We start from the raw sequence: 14,974 nt of genomic DNA on the forward strand, positions 1-14,974 counted from the left end.
ATTTAAAGCTTTGGCCTGAATGAGATCTTTGTAAGAGCATAACTTGTCTATTTGGCCCCATGATTTCGCAGACCATGCTTGTTGTTGATAAATGTGAAAAAGACAACTGTTTGAATCTTTCGGTTTCTTGCGTTTGTCAATAATCTTTGGTGGTGTTGTTGATGTGAATCCAGATTTTCTATTAAGGTTAGATGCTTGAAGTAAGTTTTCTCTAAAAGTTGGAGCTTGTCTAATGCAATTTTATATTCTTTTATTTTCTTTGAAGTTAGATCACATGCCAAAAATCCGTCACATTAGCATCAATAATCAAATGATCAGTGGTGCATTGTTTGTGGTTTATTCAATGGTGAATCTTGTTGCATCCCCACGAACATTTATAAAGATGAGGACCTGATTTCTATAAGAAAGTCTTTGGTATTTTTCTATGAATACTTGAATGCTGTCTTAACTTTCTTTTTGTATTGGGCGTCACAGGTGTGGAATCCTATTCTGTTTACAGATGTGGAACTGCAACAACTAAGTCTCATAATTGTTCTAAATGTCGATGTTAGTGTTTTGGAGATAGATTTGTGCTTCGTACCACAATAGTATTTGTAGAGATACTTTGTGATTTAGTGGATGGTGATCTTTTTTGGCCAGAAAAAATATTAGAAGTAATTATGCCAAATAATCTTTGATATTTTACGCCCCTTACTGGAGATGCTTGCTTTCTTGGGATTGATATTTCACCTGTGCTCATTTCATTGTTAATCAATTTGAAAGAAGAATCTTTAGTGCAATCGATAGCAAAGTGCACTTGCGGTGGCTCCAAAATCAGTTCAAAAAGTTCAAACTGCTGAAAATGTTTATATGTATATATATCTGGTTTGCTTAAGAGGTAAATTCTCTTATTGTCGCATAAGAGATTTGAGGTTTAATTCTTGCGTTGTATGTCAAAAACTAATTGTTATTTTGGTCTAATGATAAAGAATAATAATTAGGAGCAAATGTTATAAGTTGAAACTCTATAAAAAAAAAAGAAAAAAAAGTTTGTAGAACAATTTTAATTATTTTTTTAGTTTCTTGGCTGTGCTTATGCAAAGCTTGAAGCAGATGGAGTTGGATGACAAAATTTTGATTGTTTACTTTTAACTTTCTACTTTACTCTTTCTTTTAGAAAGATCCTCACGTTTGTAAGCCCAAAATTTATACTTTGCTAATTTCTCTTTCTCAAACTATTAGATATTCTCAATAAATAAATAAATAATGTAGGTGTTATGCCTCTATACTCACTACCGATAAAGAGATTGTAAATTAAATAATGTTAAGTTAAATTACCACATTTTTTTCGGTACCCCTATAAGCTCACAATCGATAAGATTTTATCATTTCCCATTCAAAACTTGTCATATAAACAATTATGAAATGTTTTTTGAAAATTATTGACTCTATACTTATAGTCACTACTGTTGCAAGTTTAGGCCACCAAGGTATGCATTATTTGTTGCTTGTACTCACATACAATGGTACATTTGAGAAGCTAACTAAGGGTCCTTTTGAGAACAATTTATTTAGTTGAAACTAAATTTTTTTTGCTGAAAGTATTGTAAATAAAGGTAAAAGTTAGCTGAAATAATACAGTAAAACCTGTAAATAGCATCAAAAAGTCCAGTCAAACTCATGAATAGTAGTAAAAATAATAAAATAAGCTGACTTTTTAAACTTGCCAAACGCAACCTAAGAATGACAGCTTGATATGAAAACAACCACGCCACGTTTGCCACTTTTTTTTATTTAAACCTGATCAATTTACATAGCCCCGATATCATTGAGAGGATTCCCCAATCTCCTGAGTAGCCCAAATGGCTATCAGTGCACAGGTCCAACTGGCCAAGAGAAGCCCATCAATACTACCCAGGTGTGTAAAACGTGGACCCATCATATATATGAACAATTGAAAATTTGAAAGATTAAACCCTATCAAAATAGAAAACATAGAACATGTTTTTTCTTGAACTTTTTAAGGAGATACAGAATGAATTATGAGAACTTTATAAGATGATGCTGTTTTATCTGAACAAAGTCTACAGTAAAGAGAAGAAAATTATAAGAACTCTACATCACATCTCATCATAGGTTGGCTTAATCTGAAGATTTTGGCAATGTGGTAGAGGACCCTGAGAAAATGAGACCCCTCTGGTATGGGATCTTGGGAATAGGTGAATCCTTGTGAATGAGCGGCTCGGTAGGACGAATAACATGAGGAATATTTCCCATAGCTGCTTGTTTTTCTCTAAAAGTAGCCCAGGTCACCAAATAAAGACCAGCAATAATTAAAAATCCCCCAAAAACACTGTTTCCACATGTAAAAACAGCAAGTAAGCATCATTCTGACAAAATGCCAAGTTCTAGTGCTACAAAAATTGGAACAATAGCATTATAGTACATTTGACAGAAAAATGAATTTTTTCGGGGGATATTTGGGGGGGGGGGGGGGGGGCTAATGTAATATGATTTCATTAAGTAAATCAAGGTATCTTCACATTGCATCCATGGTAGAGCAAATTATAAATTAAGTAAAAAATTTTAATAGTAGTGATTGGAGCAAACCTCCCCAAATAGATAGGGCTTCCAAGAAAAATTCTTGACAGGAAGGCAGAAGCTGCAGGTTGGACTGGATTGTAGAGAGCAACCATAGCAGGGCCCAAGATTTTATTGCTCCATGTTAGGAGTCCATAATTAAGGGCAGATGCAATAATTCCCTGAGAAAAAAAAAAAAGGAGTAGCCATACTTTCCCCTTCCAATTATAGATTAAAGAAAAACGTAAAGTTTACAAAGTGAATACATACACATACATATATGTGTGTGCACACGTGATATCTCAGATTATTAACAAAGTCATTTGTATAAACAAAAAAAATTGTAAGACATTCATGGCAAATTTCTATCATTCCTTTACTTGCAAGAGGATTAAGTGACCACCCTACAAATATGCATGCAACAGAGTCAGCATCCAGAATTAATGGCATTTGGTGCCTTATTCTGAAATCTAAGGAAGAGTAGGCTCCTGCTTCACTGCATCCCAATAGCTTGTGTACACACACACACTGTCTGGGTGTTTGGATTCACCAACAAAAGTTGAACAAATCTCTGAATTAATCTTATTTGTCCAAATGCACAACCTTACAAAATGTCTGGGGGGCCTCCTTCAAATGGGCTCCCCAAATACAACCAAAGTAAATGTCATAATTGCAAAATCAAACAGAGTGAACTAATACAAATAAAAAAAATAACTAAAATGCTGAAATAAAATCACAATAAATCAATGCTCTGGTGGACACATCAATATATTAAAAGACTCAATTTATTCTGAGCAAATTACGATTTTGATCCTCGAGTTGTGTTGAATTTCAATTTCGTCGTTAAACTACTGATTGTGTCAGTTTAGTCACTAGAGATTTGAAAATGCTTCAATGTAATCTTTGGATTGCTTGACTATTACTGGCCCATGGCCCAACAAAAATAGTTGACGTGGCCAACATTATTGTACCCTAACATAAAAAATGCTAATTTTGATGTGTGTTGATGTTGCAAAGTATCAAAATTAAAGGATTTGAGCCAAATCAGCATCTCAAAGCCAAAAATGATCTATCATGACCTAAGGAAGAATGTCTAGCCACATCTATGCTATACTCCAAAAGGATTAATCAAGTTGCATTTAGGGCTCCTTATAAATCACTTATATAGCCAAGATAAACTTATTAATAATCCTGTTAGGACCCGCGTTGTGCTAAATTGATCCTAAGCCACGTGGTGGTATCAAGTTGACTCTGATATCATTTCTAATAACCTAAGAAGTCACCAACCACATATGGACTATACCCCAAAAGGACTGGTCAATTTATAATTAAGCTCCTCATAATAGTTATATATAACCTATGAAGCACGGGTGCGGCGTTTGGGCCGCCGCACCCGCGTCGGACGCGGCCGGACGCGGCGACGTGCAGGCGACGCCGCTGCCTGCGCGTCCGTGCCGCGTCCGGCAATAAAAAACTATTTTTTTCGGCGCGATTCGGCGCGATTCGCGCCGATACGGCGCCGATTCGGGCCGACGCGCACGAAATCGGGCCGATTCGGCCCGAATCGGTCCGTATCGGGTGATATCGGTCCTGCCGAAATCGGCCGATACCGGCCGATACCAGCCGATACCGGCGAAATCGGCCGATACCGGCCGAAATTCAAAAAAAAAAAAAAAAAAAAAAAAAAACAGGAGGTGCTTATGGCTGGAAAAAAAAAAAAAGAGGTGCAAACGCACCGTTTGGAAAAAAACCAAAACCCAACCCTCTCCCTCTTCATTTTTCTTGAGCCTCTCTCCCACTCTCTACCTTTACTCTTCAGCTAGGCTCTCTCCTATTCTCTGCATTCTAGTTATTATTTACTATTGTTCTTAAATTTGGTATATATTTATATAATGTGAAAAAAGTATGTTTAGCAATATATTAAAAATATAAATAAAAATATTTTTAATAATTTTTTAATCGCCGCACCCCGCCGCACCCGCACCCTACTTTTTCAAAAATTGCCGAGTCCCGCACCCGCTCCCGCACCCGCACCCGAATCCCGAAACGCACCCGTGCTTCATAGTATATAACCAAGATCTACCTAGTAAGCACCCAACATGGGAGCCACGTGGTGGTATCAAGTTGACTCTGATATCATTTCTAAGAACCTAAGGAGCCACTAACCACATATGCACTATACCTCAAAAGGACTAGTCAATTTATAATTAAGCTCCTCATAATAGTTATATATAGCCAAGATCACCTAGTAAACATCCAATGTGGGACTTAGCATACGCTCACATAACACATGTGTGAATTAAATCATATACTCACATGACACTCATATAATCCAATCCTATATGGGATATCATATGATCTAAGTCAACAACACCTACAAAAACTTAAATCACATCAGCACCCATGTGACTTCATAATCAAACTGAGATGAAGAGGCAAATCGGGTACCAAATTCTGAATTGGAGGCTAAGAGGACCATTTGGGGTTTTTTTATCCTCATGAAATCGCTCAAGTCCATGAAATTGAGTTTAGAAATGAGTGCATGCTGTATCAAAATGAGGGCAGATTTCAAAATTTTCTGTCATAGTGTGGGTAAAATTGAGAGTTCCAGTCATTGATGATGCCTTTAGGCAGCTCCTCTCTTTTGTTTTCTGACTGTTTGTGATACAATTTCATTATCTTTCTGAAAGAAATTTTTTTTATAGAAGGAGAAAAGAAATTGAAAAAACATAAAATCAAAATTGATCACCTCCACCTCCTTTCTTTCTCCAGTGTAAACCTCTTCTCCTCAGGAATAATCCTCAAATGACCTCCACTTCTCCAGTGGAGTTCTCAATATCTACATTTTTCTAAACACGTGATTACTAAACACACATCCTCCAATTATTGCACTCTAAGAAACACAAACCCGTTTAGGCTTTTCAATGAACACAACCCAAGAAAACTTGATCACCAACAAAACTACAACACATGGTGCGCCAATCTGCAACGCAAAAGCACATGTGAACCAACTAAAGCCACATCCAAGAAAAAAAAAGGGTTTTGAATCTCTTGTTTTAACCCAGGCAAATGAAGAAAGAGGAAAATAAAAATTTACAAAAAAAAAAAAGAAGAAAGAAAAAAAGAAGAGAAATACCCATGAATGGAAAGAAACAAAAGGATGCTGTTGGCCAAATCTGTAGTATTTCTGATCATTGTAAGGGCAATGCATCCCGCTCAAGCAGCAGTGAAGGCTGGCAGCCAGGTCATTGTAACCATTTTTTTTATTTCTATAGGTAAGGTCATTGTAATCAATGTCTAGCACGAATACACCAGCAACACCATTCCTAAGCAAGGCATATGAAATGGTGGCGGACCCAATAGTGTTGTGGAGCCCCATTGACTACAACTTTGTGGTGCAGAACCCACCAAAAACCATGCAGACATGGCTCAATTTTTTGTTGGGGTTGCTTGGATTATTTTGGCCTAAGGATGGCATACCTGTGTTTTTCAAATTTTGACACCATGTAACATCAACATGTGCCACATCAGCAATTTATTAAGACAGATGTACAATGATGTTAGTCACGCCAGCTATTTCTGTTGATCCATTGATAGGCAAGTAAGCCAAAGTTAATATTGAAGCGTTTTCAAACTTCAATGACTAAATTAACATAAGTAACTAGATTGGAATCTGAAGCATAATTAAGGGTCAAATCATTGATTGAACATTTTACAAAAAATGCAAAAACTCCACTTAAACTTTGGGTCAAAATCAAACTAACCCCTTGTTGTCCTTCTAATTTGAAATTAGACGCCCTTCTGTTACCATTCAATGGTGCACGTCATAGCATTTTAATTCTTCTTCTTTCCTAACCCTAAACCCACCACAACTAAACGTAGTCAAATCCCTAATTTGTCTTACATCACCATGCATGGTTCATAAAACCCAGCTCAGCCTATAGGACTGGGGCTGACAGTGTGGACTAGGTAGGCTTTGAGTCCTAACCATCAGGATTTCATTTTGATCCATATGTCAATAAATTTATGCATGAGTTTAATTAATATTTTTTTTAATCAGAAATGCTTATTGCTCATAAAGTATATCTTGATATATAATTTATTATTATTAATTTATTCTAATCAGCTTCAGATCTTAGCAGATAAAATCACACCAACACCAAAATTTAACCAATTAAAATCAAACATAATGCCCAGATTTTCATATTTGACCAGTGGATCCATTTGGTTTAGTAATAGAATCCTAACTGCAAAGTATTGGCACCAGCTTTGAATCTCTGGTCCCACCGTTGCAGCTCTACGAAAGACAAATTTTGCTTGTGGCCAAGCATTCCACTAGACAAAATGACTTTGCTGAGTTTTAACCCTAAGATTTGAAAATAGAGATCAAAAGTTCACTCAAGGAAGTGTTCACTTAGTCCACATGACATTTTTCAATGAAATCTACGTGTAGGATCAAATTTAACCCAACTGCTAAGTCAACCCTCTAGATAAAAGTCGATTATTGCTCCTACATGGTTAGAAGAACTAAATATGGGGTAGACAAAGGGTTTCAAAATCTTCATACACACTCCCGCTGGTTTCCATTGCTAAAGTGCTTTTGCAGCTTGTGAAAATCTTCAATCATTCACTTCATCTTAGCCATCTTTGTTTGCTACCTTTATTTCCTCTACCATCACAATCTCTACCTAGACCAACCATAGCTTAAAGTTGCAACATTTGAATTTTGTGGCTTAAATCTAGGGTCTTTTGCTTTGATAATTATACCACTTGATGTAGTCAGAACTTAGATATGGTGTTGAAGAAGCGTTTAAGAAAAATTTCAGCAACAAACAAGATTAAATCAAGTAAAAAAAAGTTTGTAGTTTGGGACAATCATATATCAATTTCTAGCCTCAAGGAGCTTAAAAAAATATTCAAATAGTTTTTTTATTAATAGATAAGAAAAGACTACCTATGACTCAAAAGATGATATTTATAAGAGCCTTTAGTAACCCTAGAATCCTAAACCATCATCTTACATATAACAATTAAATCCTAACCATCCAACTTCATTAAAAAGTCACATGCTAATATGCTATGCACATGATCTTTCCTAATACTTGAGGCATTAAAAAAATAACATAGATAAATAAAAGACAATGGAATAGTGGACCTTTTTCCTTAGGCTTAAATTCCCTTGCATTATCTTATGGATAGATTGTAAATGATATGAATCATAGAATGAGAGTAAGGTGGATAAAATGGAGAAACACATCAAAATTATTGTGTGGTCATAGAATACCAACTAAGTTAAAGCAAAAGTTTTACAGGATTCATGTAAGTGTGCGTTTGGATACCGCTTATTTTGCTAAAAAATGAAAATTGAAAACAATAAGAAAATAATTTCCAGTTACTATTCACACTCACAAAACACTGTTCATTTGCCTTAATACACAACAGTGCAAGAGGCGCTGGTAAAAAAAAAAAAAAAAAGAACGCTGAAACATAGACGCATTGCGTTTCAGCTGTACCCAAACGGGTACTAAATCTGGCTATGCTATATGGTCCTGAATATTGGACTAGTACAAAGTAACATGTCCATAAATGAGCGAATGAAATGGATAAGTATATATACAAGAAAAGATAGGACATGATGGAATTTTTTTAAAGACAAAGTGGCTCCTATTAATGAAAAGAAGAGGGAATAGCTAAAGATGATTTATTCATGTGCAAAAGAGAGAAATTAATAAACCAATGAGGAAGATTAATCAGGTTTAAGTAATGAAAAAGATAAAGAAATACTTAAAAAACCACTATGATAAGTAGTAACAAATGACATGTTAATTAAAGTAACAGACAATATGATTTTAGAGCACTCACATGGGCTTAGCCATAATTATAGGAAAATCATAGAATAAGAACCTACATGTTATGATGCAGGGAACATCAATTTGGTGCTCCCTGCATCATTTTGTATTTTAGTTAGACAATTTCAAACACCCTTAATCCGAATTTCAATTCTAAACTCTATTTCATTTTTTTTTTCTTCTTAATTTCTTTTAATCTTTCCTTCTTTGTTTATCTTCTCTCTCCCACAACCCAATCTTCTACCTACCCACGCCCAAATCAAACCCACAATCAAATCAAAACCCACTAAATCCACAAATCAAACAGCACTTGAATGATGATGCAGTCCACAAAGTCACACCAGAAAGTGGTGCTAGCCACGGCCACGGCCACCATTGTGTTTAGCTAGTTTGCGAAACAACACTTTGACCTCAGTGAATGAGCTAGTCTATGAAACTCCTAAGAGGTCATAGGCATTCTCCCCAGGGAACTCTGTCTGAACAGCTGAGTCAATGCTACCACTGAACCAACCATAGTAATGTCTTCCTTTCCCAAGATCATTGGCGTGCTTTAGTGTGATCGAAAGAACTAGATGTTGAAAAAAATTAATAAAATAATGATTTTGCTAACCCCCCCCCCCCCCCCCCCCCAAAAAAAAAAACAAAAAAAAATTGGGGGACTAATGCTTTGTTTATGTTGTACTAAAAGTTCCCACCTATTTAATGGATGACTATTTTGACATAGAGTGACACAGGACAGGAGCCTTAATGGACTCTGATACCAATTTTAGATCTTTCAGAATTCAACTAAATTATATTTGTGGGTGAGATCTTGAAGGGTTCTTGAATAGGATTTCATGTTTAACGGTTTACCTAAGGTTTAGGTAGTAAAAGATTGGATCTTTAAAATGTTTGGTATTGACCAGTGAATAGAATGAAAAATAAAGACAAATAAAACACTAGGAAATCACACCTAGATAGGAGAAGGTAATCACACAGTCAATTTAAAATAACTTGATGGAATGTTATTAAAATCGATCTCATTATGAATGTTATTCAATACAATAAAGCCTTTATATAGGCTATTGCTAAATCATTTCCTAGAAGAACTAGTACTCTAAATAACCTATTCCTAGAAAGAGTCAGACTACTAATAACAAAAATAAAGGCATTAAAAAACTTCAAAACCAAGAAGGAAAATGTCTCAAAAATACAAAATAACCTATTCCTAGAAGGACTAGGGCTATCAATAACAAAAATAAAGCATTTAAGAACTTCAAAACCAAAAAGGAAAATACTCAAAATACAATATAAGATTCATGGGCCTATGGTTCACCCAAGGACAACCCATTCCAAAAAAATCTAGAATTTTCCAGATTGCCCTTATTCTAATAAAACTTAATTAAAACTGAACCAACAACTTTCTAGAAACTTAATACTAAGACTCAAACTATGAAGGGTGCTAAGAAGGCCCAACATCCAAATTCAAAACTATACCACATTTCTTAAATCATTTTATTTTTAATCTTGTTTTTCCTGAAACTCTTTCCTGTCAGCATCATAGAATGCACAGCTAAATCCAATCAAACTATAAATCAGGAAATGAAGAGCCACATAGCAAAAGATTAGAGAAAACTGTTCTCCAACTTGCATGATTGGTGAAGGCGAACCATCACAACTGACTATAGTCTCCACAAATTGAGAATGCCCTCTTTTTTTTTTTTTTTTTTTTTTTTATTTAAAAAAAGGAAAGAAAAAAAGAAGCAGAATTATCACCATCACACATGGACTCAGAGGATCAAAAAACCACCAAAATATTCTTTGACGTCAGATGGAATTATAGCTTAGACTAGCAACAAATTGGCATGGAGAAATGTCAGAGGCAAGATACTAGTAAGAAACTTACAGCATAAATGACTGCCAAAAACTCAGACTCTGTCAAACTCCAGTCTGTCGACTCATTGGTCATAAAGAATGCTGTTATCACCATCAATAGAGCCCCAAAAACGTATGAATATGCTGTCACTGATAGGCTTGCGGGATATTTTGCTAGAAGTGGAGCCTGAAAATTTTCACAGCATTAGATTGAACACAGACATAAAGTAACCAAAAAAACAGATAAGAATTGAAGCAGCAATGTTTATCTTGAAATACATGGACTCATCAAGTATCTAATCATTGTAAAGCTAATTCCCAAATTTCTTATAGAGTGTGCTTGTTATTATGAATCCTTCTTTTTGTTATTATCAGAGAAATTATAGCCCCCCTCCACAGCCACAAAAAAAAAGGCGCTCTTCAGCCCTCTTTTTCCCCACCATCTGGCATCCATTGCCTATTTGCCTCCCACAAGTGAAGGTGTTGAAGGGGATCTTTACTTAACTGAAAACCTATGAGTTAAGTGTAGGAGAGTGATAAGAACTGAGACACTTTTTTTCTTTTGGGAGGAAGGGGCACAGGGACCGTTGATAGAGTAAAAGTGTACAGAATGGTTCATATATAGCAGCACTAGGCCGTAACAGTTTCAATCAACACCATGACTATAAGCAAAAACCCACTTGGGCCCACAAACACATTACATTTCTTGAATTTGATCAACTTCCAAATCAGAAACTTGAAACCAAAATCTCAATTACATCAGCATAATTGCTTATTATAAAATCATACTGCAAATGTGAAATATCATTTGTGTGTATGCTGACTCAACTGCTAGAAGTTTATTCTAGTAAATTCTACTTGATCTCCCCAGGTTCAATGTAGCAATAACATACCAAGTTATCAACATTCCCATTTAGTGATGTCCTTCAACACATGGAAATACAATATCCCATCATACTCTTAGAACCAGGACATGAATATATATACACAGATACAGTTAATGTCTTTCTTATCATCTAAATGTGTTGCTGTACAGTTTGCTACATGCACTCAAATTAACAGGCTCACATCTTTTGCTGAGACCCACTTCTATTTCATGCAGGAAAAAATAAATAAATAAACAACCATCACTAGGTTGTGAAGGAAAAAAAAAGCAACAAGTTCAAGAACTATTAACCAAACAAGCTCACCTAGCCAAAGGCAACCACCTGCAAAGCCATGTAAATCTAGTTGCAGGACTGCAGCTCACCTATGTGCTCTATCATCATCTTTATAAAAAGCATAGATGATTTAGCAGTAGCAAGTCACTAGCCTAGAAACCAAGTGAAACAGCAGCTGGCAGGACAAAGCATGCTATGTACAAAGCCAAACAGCCATACAAGGACACACAGAACAACCACCAGCTGGTTCTTGAAATTCTTGTTAGCTTAACTTTTAGCCAAGTACCGATAGTTTTCTAGATTTATGTCAATTAGCAGTAAGTTGCTCAGAATAAAAGTAGTTTGCAACTTACAGAGAAGAAGGCTGGCTGTCTCTAGCTGTCAGCTGCCATACTTTGAACTATCCTAGTAACTTGTGAGTTGTTTTTCATTGGACCATGTGAATACTTCTTCAGGAAGTAATCTTGGCTATAAAAGGATATAACTAATATTCTTTTGGAGGTGATGATTTGAATTGAAGTTGACTTTGTTTGAGTTTACTAGGAATCACCCTCCATCCCACTCTGTCTCTTCCTTTCTAGTATTTTATATATTTTCATTTGATAAATAAGACTAATTGTATTGATAAAAAATATTTGTATGTTATTTTTCTCTATTTTATCCTATTTTCTTGATATTTTCAGCAGCTTTTTCTCCCTTTGTTTCTGATAGTATCACTAGTTATTTCCTTTCCCCTTGCTGAAATTCTCAGCGTTCTCATCTCATAATCTCTCATAATTTGATTTCTAATCAAATCTGGCTATTCCCCCCCTCTAAGTAGCCACCCCAAGCTTCTCTTCATCTTTTATATAATTTCCCCACTTATTCTCACTACCTTTCTAGCACAACATCCCTTTAGTAGTTTAGTTATAAGAACTACCCAGCTGTCCTGCATGAACAAAGATCCTAATCCAAAATTGATCAGGATTCCAATTGAATGTAATTGTGAATTAAGACCTACCAGGCAAAGATGTGGCATACAAAGGGATTTTGTCCAATCTAGATTGGCTGGTAGTCTAACATCAGTGATGTGGCAGAATATATTAAATTGTCTCATACATTTTTAAAAGTAAAGAACTAATGATGCATTCAGCAGACAAAAAATGACGAGTACCTTATCTAAATGAAAAGAATATTTTCATCTTTGCTATCTGTGTTTTCTTGTTTCATTGATGACTTTGTAAATCATTAGTTAAAAACAAAGATAATGGTCCCATACCTGAATGGCTAGAAATGCAGCCATGCACATACAGTTTCCTATTAAGCATAAAACTCCAAGGTGAAAATGGTCAATCCCATACTCAAGAAAACTGGACATCAACCATCCAGAAGGCTCTGGCTGACCCCTGGCACTTATTTCATTTTGTGCTGCAAAATCTGGTTCTGGATTTCCAATCAAAGCTGGGCCACGGAATAGAACCATTAGTATGGCACCAGAAACACATATGACTGTACCTCCAACCTTGGCCTGACCTTCAATTCTGAGCAAGTTCACTCTTTCTGTGCTGCATGAACAGGTCCAAATATGACATTGAACAAGTAGAATCCAATGAAATGAAACACACATCTCAGCATATTTGCATAAAACAAATATGAGCTGAATTAGAGTTAAGGTAAGAATTTATCAAACTGACCCCATCATTGTAGCCAATAAAAAAGTGAAGACTGGAATTGAAGGCTGTATTGCAGCAGCATAAGTTGGATTTGTGTAGCCAAGACCAATGAGAAATAAAAGCTGATTGCCAAATATCCTAATTGAATTTAAAGAAGCAACAAAACAAAATAAATTTTTTGATAAGAATAAAACAAGATAGATTGATCAGTAAATAACAACTTTATACAGTAATCTACAAGTAAGAGGTTGGGCCTTGGTGGGATGGCAAGTGCCTTCCACTAAAAGCAACAAGTCGCTAGTTCAAATCCAGGAATCAGCCTCTCAAAAAAAAAAAAATTAGGTGGTACAATTGCCTACCAATCACCTCTTTAGACCCCGCAAAAGTGCGAACTTTTTATCTATACTTATAATGTCAAATATCGTAATTGAATTTAAGGTAAAACAAAACAAGATAGATTGATCAATCTTAGTAATTGAATTTAAGGTAAAACAAAATAAGATAGATTGATCAATCAATAATAAGATGATATAGTAATCTATGACCCAAATGGTCAGGAATGTGGCTTGCAGGCTTGCCCCAAAAGTGACAGGCCATGGGTTTGATTCCGAAAATCAGCCTCTTCCAAAAAAGATTGGGATAAGGCTGCCTACCGATCACCTCCCCCAAACCCCACAAAAATGAGAGCTTTGTACACTGGGTCCGGCCTTTAGTAAATTACAACTAGACAACTGAGACTGAAGTTAAAGCATATGGAAACATACCCAGTTAAGCCAAGAAAGAAAAACGACATGAGGAGGCGTCTAGTCATCGGTGGTCGAATCCGTCTACAAACAGAGCACAAAATCAATGTCACAAAGATGGCAGTGTTTTGTTTGTGTGTTCAATATTCATACAATTATAATTAACATAAACAAATATCAGGGAATCATCCATTGAATAATGAAACATCAGTAATTTTATACCATGATCTATACTACGAATTTCATTGAATATGTAAAAGCCAGAGAGAGAGAGAGAGTACTTTTCACGAACATAGGCGATGGGGGCAAGGATGGCAAGGGCAAGGAGGTCACGGAAGACACAGAAAACGAGTTGATTGATCCCAACATTGAGTGCAACTTTTGTTACCACATGATACCCTCCATTGAATAGCTGAACCATTGCCATGGCTGCGTGTGCTTTCCATATATCTCCTGCTCCTCCTCCTACAGTTGCTGCCACCATGGCCATCACTCTTCTCCAGAGACAGAGACTACTATTGACGATTTTTCCTTGCCTTTTGATTGAAGTCAATGTGGTTTTTGGGTATCTGTGTGTGTGTTTGTTTGTGTTCATGAAAGTTGAAGAGAGAGAGAGAGAGAGAGAGAGAGAGAGAGTCAATAGAAAATTCCCATGTCTCCCTTTCAACATCAAAGGTTGTTTGTATTCATTCTTGGTTTGTAAGGAAACGAATGGAAAGCAATTCCTTTTGTTGGTGTACTTGCTGGTTATGGAAACGTGCTTTTCATGATACAAGATTTCATATTTAATATCCATCTCAATAATTCCTTTTGTTTTCTTTTGCTTAAATTCATTTGATTTTTTTTTAGAAGAAAAATTATTTTGAGTTAATAATGCTAATTTTCACAATAATTCTCACAACATTACTTAAACACGATTTCAAAAGAGTATATACCCGGTGTGCGCAACATTAATTGTGTGATAATTAATACCCAATCTGAAATTCCAAAATTCTATCCACAATACCATACACCTATGAGATTTTTTTTTTAGGTCTTTATGGATAGAAAATGAGGGAAAATTATGGAATACTCTGAGAGTATCATAAATACGTAATTATTTTTCTCACATAAATTGTGAGTCTCATCATAAATTTAAATAATATGACTTATAGTTA

General features: G+C 35.6%; 1 protein-coding gene across 1 annotated transcript; it reads right to left on the minus strand.

The window, feature by feature from the left end:
- Positions 1-1,962: 1,962 nt before the first annotated feature.
- Positions 1,963-14,532, minus strand: LOC142611791 (WAT1-related protein At4g19185). Its single transcript, XM_075783936.1, has 7 exons — positions 14,099-14,532; positions 13,839-13,901; positions 13,096-13,212; positions 12,681-12,966; positions 10,294-10,449; positions 2,590-2,741; positions 1,963-2,332 (listed from the first exon to the last, which is right to left on the minus strand). The coding sequence occupies exons 1-7, from the start codon at positions 14,485-14,487 to the stop codon at positions 2,122-2,124; spliced, it is 1,374 nt and encodes a 457-aa protein (XP_075640051.1). The 5' UTR covers positions 14,488-14,532; the 3' UTR covers positions 1,963-2,121.
- Positions 14,533-14,974: the final 442 nt, after the last annotated feature.

The sequence above is a fragment of the Castanea sativa genome, chromosome 10 (assembly GCF_040712315.1).
Source record: "Castanea sativa cultivar Marrone di Chiusa Pesio chromosome 10, ASM4071231v1".
NCBI classification, from domain to species: Eukaryota; Viridiplantae; Streptophyta; class Magnoliopsida; order Fagales; family Fagaceae; genus Castanea; species Castanea sativa.